At 40.3% G+C, this 9164-nt stretch overlaps 1 protein-coding gene across 1 annotated transcript; it reads right to left on the reverse strand.

Annotated features, from left to right (window-relative positions):
- Positions 1 to 4416: 4416 nt before the first annotated feature.
- LOC104803415 lies at positions 4417 to 6786 on the reverse strand. Its single transcript, XM_010527347.1, has 4 exons — positions 5747 to 6786; positions 5427 to 5636; positions 4696 to 5170; positions 4417 to 4599 (listed from the first exon to the last, which is right to left on the reverse strand). Exons 1-4 carry the CDS (start codon positions 6784 to 6786, stop codon positions 4417 to 4419), a joined length of 1908 nt encoding a protein of 635 aa, XP_010525649.1.
- Between the last annotated feature and the right edge of the window lie 2378 nt (positions 6787 to 9164).

The raw sequence follows: 9164 nt of genomic DNA on the forward strand, positions 1-9164 counted from the left end.
GGTTGCTGATCGGAAGAAATTGGCCATCGTGATGATACTCGGAGGAATTCTGGACCATGGCACCACAGAAGATAGTATCAACAATGTTTTGGTGGACATGGAGAATGATTTGGAGTTCTGTGAAAGGTTTCCGTGGGGACGATATACATTTGAAAAGATCAATGATCAGATACGAAAAAGTTTCTCGAGTGGAACTCCGAAAGGAAAATGGCACTGTCGGGGATTTATAATACCCCTTATGGTAATTATTTTTTGTTTAATGGATTAATTTAGAGTTTCCATTATATATGTTACTATGATTTGAGGTTTGTTTGTTGTGTGATAATGTTTAAACAATATTTTGTTGTTGCTTCCATTCGAATGTATATCTGGCTTGGATTGCAATGGGTGGTATAAAGATGTTGAAGAAACAGATCCGGGGTGTCCTAGGATGTGCAAGAAGTCCGTGAAAGCAAACGTTCGCTGGACCTTTGGTAATGTCATAAAAAAAATTGGAAAGAAATCAGAGGTACGCCTAAATCACAATATACAATAATCACGTGGTCACATAATCAGATAGTCACATAGTCACATGGCACCATTGGCGATGATCACACGGTGACTATGTTTTATGGTCACTGGTCACATGGTCACATAGTCACATAGTCACATAGTCACATGGTCACATGGTCACATGGTCACATGGTCACATGATAACATGGTCACATGGTCATATTGTCACATGGTCACATGGTCATATTGTCATATGGTCACATAATCACGTGGTCACATGATTCAGAATGAATACTTATAGTAACATTGAATCACATTTGTTTTCAGGGTATTAAAAGCATACTACAGATAGAAAGCGGTGAAGAAGCACTTCTTTTTTATTTGGAAGGGTATGAAGGGAGTACAGATGCAAAGGTTCAATTTTGGATGCAACATCTGAAAAGGAACCCAGAAAGCATATGTTGGAAGAAGAGTCGCGATGCAGAGCTGCATTGCAGAAAGTCATTGGAGAGAAAAGGAAGGGTAAGCGCAAAGTATTGATAGACGATGATTCAGAGGAAGTAGATGAGAAAGAAGATGAAGAATAAGAAGTACAAGAACGAGAGCATCAGCAACGACAACAACAACAACAACAACAACAACAACAACAACAACAACAGAGGGCTTTTCGTCAAGGAGTAACGGGGCTGTCACATATTGAAGCACTTAAGGAATATATACAGCTGGAAATAAAAGCGTCTGAGAGCCGAGTCATCGATTCTATTGGAGATATAGTTCGACGGCTTTTCAAGGACGCTGGGCTCCTTTCTGATCAAGTTACGGAGAATTCAACAGAGCCCGTAATTTTGAGGACAAGTCCCCGACACACAGAAGGGTTGATGACAATCCGATAGATCTGGGCAATGTGAGGATGAGCCCAACATTCAAAGAACCAGAGTATGAAGAAGCAAAACTGACAAGTCCGATAGATTCTGTTGGGACTGATGAATATTACGATAAGGGAGAGGAAGAAGACTTTATATTGCAGTCTCGAGATGGGACTCCTATGGTTGCCTCGCTCAAGAATGCACATAAAGGAGAAGGGTGTTCGGGACTTGACACAATTGTGGCTACCATTACTGTACAAGTAGGAAGTAAGTACTGGAATAAAGTTTCGGTCACAATGTAATTAGGTCACATGGTCACAGAATTTAATTTAATTGTATTCACCATTTTTTGTTTAGGTGATGGTGATAATGATAAAGGTGATAACAAGTCTGAAGGTGATGATGATAAGGATGAAGGTCACGATTCTCAAGGTCAAGATTCTGAAGGTGACGATGATAATGACGACGGTGACAATTCTGAAGATGATGATGGGGATGATGAAGAAGATGATGATAAAGATGATGAAGAAGATGAAGAAGATGATGATAAAGATGATGATAAAGATGATGCATCAGATGATGATAAAGCCAATGAGGATAATGTAATGTCTGACAAACCTAACGAAGAGGTAGTCACGTAACCTGAAGCAGAAGTTATCCCCCCAACACCATTGAAAAGGAGTAAAAGAAAAGTCGCTGATGGTCCGACCAAGAGAAGTCCCTATGTCGATCCAATATCAAGTGGCCCCCTGCAAAAAGAACCCGATCCCATGCATACCGGGGCAGAGGAAAAGGTAGAGTCACCATCAATACGAGCCAAAAGGATGTTAAAGTTGCTGAGGTCGCTGAGGATTCAACCGAGAAAGAGACTGTTGGAGAAAAGGAGTATGTGTGGAATCCTGAGCGCATTCACAGTAGTGGTAAGTTCCTTATCCGGAATCAATATTTTGTTGAATGCGATGGACCAAGGGCTTCAGCTCTTTGGGAATTTATGAAGAAGCCAGAAGAAAAAAGGTTGTGGAAGTCAGGGCTGAATGTCGAGCGGGAACCAAGTTTTTGGGAGACGCTTTTGGAAGTCGGACTATGGCTCACAGAAACTGTAAGTGTACTCGGTCACACAATCACAATCACACAGTCACACAATCACAGAGTCACTTGGTCACACGATCACGATCCCACAGTCACAAGGTCACATGGTCACAGAATCTCAAGATTTAATGTTGATTGTATTTACTAACATGTATTGTTTTATTCTGTAGCACATGGATGAGGCGATGTACGAACTCCGAACCCGCATTATAAAGAATCCCGTGACCTTCATTGGATGCAATTACTTGGTGTGTGACACCATGTTTGTAGAGTTAATCAATACATGGGCCGAATCGGGAGATATGACAACTTTGGACGATCTACAGCCATACTTCAACGGAAGGCTTCCTATTGGCTGTGCAGGGACACCGTTGATCAGCTACGAGGGATTCGTGAGTGTGCTTAATGTTCTCGGATTTGGCAACGATGAAATCAGCTACAATTGGATTGCCATTAAAGTGGATTTCAATGAGAAAACTCTGGAAATCTACGATTGCCAAGCCAGACTGCATGAAAAAGCGAAAGAGACAGTTCAAAAACTCTGTCATGTCATTCCGAAGTTGTGTTGCCTCGCTGGGTCGGAAGCTTTCGCTGATGGAGATGTATTGGACATTAAGTATATGCAAAACGTACCCCAAAACAATGGGGAAGAATGCGGGGTTTTCGCAGTGAAGTACATCGAAGCCATTTGCCTTGCCAAAGAGCGGATGCTATTACCGTTGATATGCAATGATAATGTCACGCTGATCCGTGAACATCTAGCAGCAGCAATATTCTCTAATGGCAAGCCTCGGAGGTTTAGGAAGAAGAGAGAGTGAACGATCCCTAAACCTTTTTTACGTTTATGTTATTTTGAACCCTTTTTAAGACTACTTTTGTTTGTTTGACATTATCTTTTTTATTAGTATTTTTGTTTCTTTGTATTAAGTTGGAAAAAAATCTCGGATTCTTAATGTTTTTTTAGAAAATTATGGGTTTAAATTTAATAGATGAAATTTTGGGGTTAAAATTTGAGAGAAAAAAAAATATAGGGTTAAAATTTGGGAGAAAAAAATTTGAGGGTTAAAATTTGGGAGGGAAAAATATAATATAGAGTTAAAATTTGGGAGGAAAAAATTTGGGGGTTAAAATTTGGGAGGAAAAAATTTTAGGGTTAAAATTTGGGAGGGAAAATAAATATAGGGTTGAATATTCAAACTAGGACCCACAAAACACAAAAAATCTGGCGAATTCTGACTATTTCTTCGCATGGGTCCCACAATATATTTCGATCACAATGGGTCACATTCGATCACAATCGGTCACAACCTTCGATCCATGTGATTTTTGTCAATTTAATCAGTCCACAACGTCACACATCCCTCATAATCCTATTTTATATTGTTTTGAACAATAAAACATGGGTTTTGTGATTTTTTTGGTTTCAAAGTTGATATTCCAAATGTGTTCCATTATGGTTCATATTGTTTTATGAGTAATTTTGGCAAAATTGATATATTTCTTCTACAAACCGATTTACATAAAATTAAATTTTGCCTCTAACACTATATATTTGATATATACACTCTGATAAACCATTCTTAAGCTTTAAAATTCAAGTTTGGCCTATATTTATCAACACATTTCGATCACGGGTCACAGTCGGTCACAATGGTCACACAGTGCAAAATTGCACTTCGGTCACATGGTCACATGCCGGTCACAATGGATCACAACGTTGTCTCACGTGAGTCAATTCATAGTGTCTAAATTAAACTAGATATATATATCATTACACTCGATCACAAACACAATATTATATATCATTACATTATACAAACACAAGATTATATATCATTACATTATACAAACATATTACAACATCATTAACCAAAGTTCTTTGACATTATTGTACAAATGTTTTATAACACCTCATAATACCAATAAACCACATAATTATTATACAGATTTTTGACATTGTCAATGTTTTTCACTCCAAAATAGTCGTTCTCTCTGACATTGCCGATGTTGATGTTCCCGCTACACATTTGATTCTCTTCCGTGCTTCACTAGGAGCAGGATACCGATTTTGTTTAGGTCTCTCACATGGTCGTTTCTCATCCATTATAGGAGGCATAACCACAAGATTTGCAACATCCGGGTCATCGATAATCTATTCACAGCAATCGGGAACCGGATACACGGTTTCTTGATAGGCAAGACGCCATGTCTCCCGCGTATAGTATGGAGAACACAAGTTTGGTATAACATTCGCTTTACCAATCTTATGAAGCGCTGCAATTGCATGGCTGCATGGGATCTTATCGATATCAAACACCCTACAGCTGCACGTTCTATCTTCAATGCTAACAAAGTGTTTTCTACCCTTTTCACCCGTCACTTCAAACTCCTCTGTAACAGTGTTTAGCACAATGACTTCATCATACGTACATGCAGTTTCATACCTCTCATGCAACACTTTGTCAACATGCGGTGTCATTTTTTTTGAATCATCGGCACATCCTTCTTCCACTCTATATCTATCGAACCATTCCACGGTTTTGGAGACACACATATCCAGAAGGCCCAGCACCGGAAATCTTTTTGCCTTTTTCATTACAGAATTTATTGATTCCGCAGCATTTGTTGTCAATAAATTGTACCTTTCACGCTTAAATTTACACCTCACCCATTTCTCGGGATCAAGTTCTTCTTTCTGCATATACTCCGCAACTTTGGGATACCTACGCAATGGTCACATGGTCACATGGTCACATGGTTCAGAATAAGCAATGGTCACATGACCACAATATACAAATAGTCACATGGTCACATGGTCACATTGACGATGATCACATGGTGACATTGACGATGGTCACATGGTCACATGGTGACATTGACGATGGTCACATGGTCACATGGTGACATGGTCACACGGTCACATGTTTCAAAATAATCAAAATTTTAGGTTAGGTAATAATGGTTAAAAAAACCTCGTACCTGTCCTTCATATCAGTAAACATGTCTTCAAATTCGTTCAACGTATAAGCTTCCGCGCATCTGAAGACCCGTTCGGCAACGGTCTCACCTCTCGAACTTTTCCTTCCCATGCCTCTGTTAACCTTGACTTTCAAATTTTGCGCTATATGTCTTGCACAAAATCCGTGCCCTGCCTCTTTGTACACTTCGCTGACGGCCTTTATTATATTCCTATATCGATCAGAAATCACGACAACATCAGGTCCATCTGGGATTGCCTTTATTAACATTTTCGTAAACCACCTCCATCTTTTTCTCTGTCAATAACACCCCAGGCTAACGGATATAGGTGGTGGTCACCGTCTTGTACTGTTGCAACGATCAATGTACCCTTGTATTGTCCTGTGAGAAATGTTGCATCAATCGCAACCACTTTACGCATGTAATTCCATCCTCTTACCGCTGCACCCAATGCGAAGAAGAGATATTTGAAACTTTTGCCATCTTTGTCCAACTCAAGACCGACAATTGTTCCAGGATTTCTCTTTTGCAACATATGCAACCACCTAGGAAGCTTTCTGAAATGCTCTGCAGGATCACCTCGAATCTCACTTTCAACTTTGTGTTTGCCTCGTAATGCCGTCAAATATGTTACGGTTGTACCGTACTTGGCTTTTATCCTATCTACAATTTTATGTGCTGAAGGCGTACTATCAAGTTTACCGGGGAATTCTTCTTTCAAATAAACCCGAACCAATTTCTTTGTACCCCTCAAAGCTTCACTTGTTTCAGATACGGGTTTGCAGCTATGCATGGGATTGTGTTTTCTTACACTCCAACGCTCCGAGTTTAAAATCAATGTCGTCCGCAACTTCCAATTACAGCCCGATTCAGCAAATTTGCATCTTATTTCCCACAACTTTTTATCGGACTTCAGTGTAGTGTAACGAAAACGACCCATAGTTGCACCCTTGTGAACAAATTCTTGTGATGCTTCCTTATTGTCAAACTCATGGCCAATTGTGATATTTAATCCATCACTGAAACTGAATACAGAATTCGAAAACCGAGAGTCTGCTACTACCTCAAGGGCCAAATCATCACCACCATCATCACGATCACCATCACATTTAGTCACAATAACATCCCTAAGACCACTAGAATGTTCACTGTCAGAAATATGTATAACTTCTGCCACATTATTACTCCCAACTCTACTCTTAAAATTAGGGCTCAACATAACACAATCATCATAATCTATCCCATCTCGCTTTCTACTACCTCCAACACCACTTTCACCAGCAAGAATTATAGGTTCTTCTTCAACATTTTGTTCACATTCACCTTTCAACCGTACCTCATCTATCTCCACATAAAGCATGCCTCACATTCCATTTATTTTATCCAGTAGATAAATATGAACATGCTTGTCATTCCATAGGTAGGTGTGCTTTCTGTTTTCTTTTACATTTGGTAAATAGCTCAGCTTGATCTCTACTTTATCTTTATCCACCTTCATCTCCGAACATAACTCTCGAACAAGTTCACTGTAGGTCATCTCCAAGGGGGGACAAAAGAATAACAATCTTTGGCTTTCCATAACCCTTCCTTCCCATTCATATTTCCCATTCTTATTCTGTATCCAACCACCGCCATATAGAAAATATATAATTTTTGACCTCTCGTCTCGCCCATCCATTATACCACTGGAAAACAGAGTTACAAAACGAAGATCAATTCGACCATTCTGAACATTGTGACTATGTGGTCATGTGACTATGTGACCATGTGACTATTATTACCAATCTGACCATTTTGAAGCATGTGACTATGTGACCATGTCACCTTGTGACCTTGTGACCATGTAACCATGTGACCATATGACCATGTGACTATGTGACCATATGACCATATGACCATGTGACCATGTAACCATGTGACCTTGAGACCTTGTGACCGTGCAACCTTGTGACTATTGTGACTTTGTTCCTATTGTCACCCATGTGACTGATTTTCCTAATGACTCGTGAACCATGTGACCAAGTTGTTGGTTTATGCTCTATGATGTATTGTTTATGAGCTTTATTCAGATACATTAGATGTATTGATACTTTCCACAGGTTTTATGAGAATATTTGATTCATTACATGTTCTTGTATACTAGATGTGTTATGAAATCCATGTATCATTATGAATGATACTAAACTCCTAGTCTTGTGTCATTATGGGAATGATGACATAATAAGACTAGTATGTTGTGTGATTGATGATCATATAGATGGTCATAGATATTGGATACGATCACAGTCATAGGTATTCGTTGGAGAACGGAATACTGGATTGACCCGCATGAGATTGTCACATGGACTAGCGTCATTACTTGAATCTCATATGACGGTTCCATGATTGGATCCTAAGACCTGAGATATCTACGGAATCCAACATGAGGAGTTGCGTGCTTTGATTACGTCAAACGTCCTGCGTAACAGGAGGACTATAAAGGCGTGTATCAGGTACGAAACGAATCATGTGTTGGATTGTAGATAGTCAAGACGGGATTTGTACCTCTCGTAAAAGAGAGAGATATCGCTGGGCCCCTCGTATAAGCGAGACTGTAGAAATGTGTGTGGCCGCACTATAGACAAACGTCGTCTATTTCAGACAGTCGAACTCAGTGAATGAGAGTCCATGCCTTATATTCGACATATGATATCGTGATACAAAAAGATCATCAACCGGAATCATCACTGGCGTTCGTAAGATCACGAACAAACTCTATTCGAGATAGGTAGTCATAGTGTCTTGCTAGAGACCGCCTATGACTTGTATATCCGGAATAGAGATTTCGGGTTATACTGCTATATCGAATGAGCCTACAGGGTCACACACGCAGGGAAGGACAAATGCACGAGAAAACGTCGAGAAATCTGGACAGAGGTCTGGACCGTCCGGTCTAGGAGTAGACCGAATGGACCGGAGCATCTAGTCCGAACGGACCAAATTATTGGACCGAATGGACTAGAGAGTCCAGTCCGAACGGACCAAGTGTTGGACCGAACGGACTGAACCGTCGGACCGAACGGACCAAGTTGTAAGACTGGTTCGAACGGACCAAGTGTCCAGACCGAACGGACTACTAAGCAGTCCGTTCGGTCTGGGTTTCGGATTTAATTTTAAAGTCTGGATCTAGGGTTAATCACTTGAATAAGAGGAGATTAATAACCCTAACACTAAGGAGCGGAAAATAGAACTTCTTCAGACATTTTTGGAGAGTCTAGAGGGTTGAAGAAGTGATCGAAATCTCGTTTTCTCAAAGCACATCATCGAATAGAAGATTCGAGTCCTAGCAGACAAGTTCCAAAGGTTGGAATCCATCCCGAGGTGTGGATATGGACCGGAGCATCTAGTCCGAACGGACCAAATTATTGGACCGAATGGACTAGAGAGTCCAGTCCGAACGGACCAAGTGTTGGACCGAACGGACTGAACCGTCGGACCGAACGGACCAAGTTGTAAGACTGGTTCGAACGGACCAAGTGTCCAGACCGAACGGACTACTAAGCAGTCCGTTCGGTCTGGGTTTCGGATTTAATTTTAAAGTCTGGATCTAGGGTTAATCACTTGAATAAGAGGAGATTAATAACCCTAACACTAAGGAGCGGAAAATAGAACTTCTTCAGACATTTTTGGAGAGTCTAGAGGGTTGAAGAAGTGATCGAAATCTCGTTTTCTCAAAGCACATCATCGAATAGAAGATTC

The sequence above is a fragment of the Tarenaya hassleriana genome, unplaced genomic scaffold (genome assembly GCF_000463585.1).
Source record: "Tarenaya hassleriana unplaced genomic scaffold, ASM46358v1 Cleome86, whole genome shotgun sequence".
Classification (NCBI taxonomy): domain Eukaryota; kingdom Viridiplantae; phylum Streptophyta; class Magnoliopsida; order Brassicales; family Cleomaceae; genus Tarenaya; species Tarenaya hassleriana.

What these genes read in the sequence shown, in the direction of transcription:
- LOC104803415 (XM_010527347.1), bottom strand. Translation starts at nt 6,786, where the DNA reads ATGCTTTATGTGGAGATAGATGAGGTACGGTTGAAAGGTGAATGTGAA. An exon ending in GGTGACCACCACCTATATCC is followed by an intron (nt 5,637 to 5,746) that starts GTTAGCCTGGGG and finishes TGATCGATATAG; the next exon opens with GAATATAATAAAGGCCGTCA. An exon ending in TTTACTGATATGAAGGACAG is followed by an intron (nt 5,171 to 5,426) that starts GTACGAGGTTTT and finishes ACCATTGCGTAG; the next exon opens with GTATCCCAAAGTTGCGGAGT.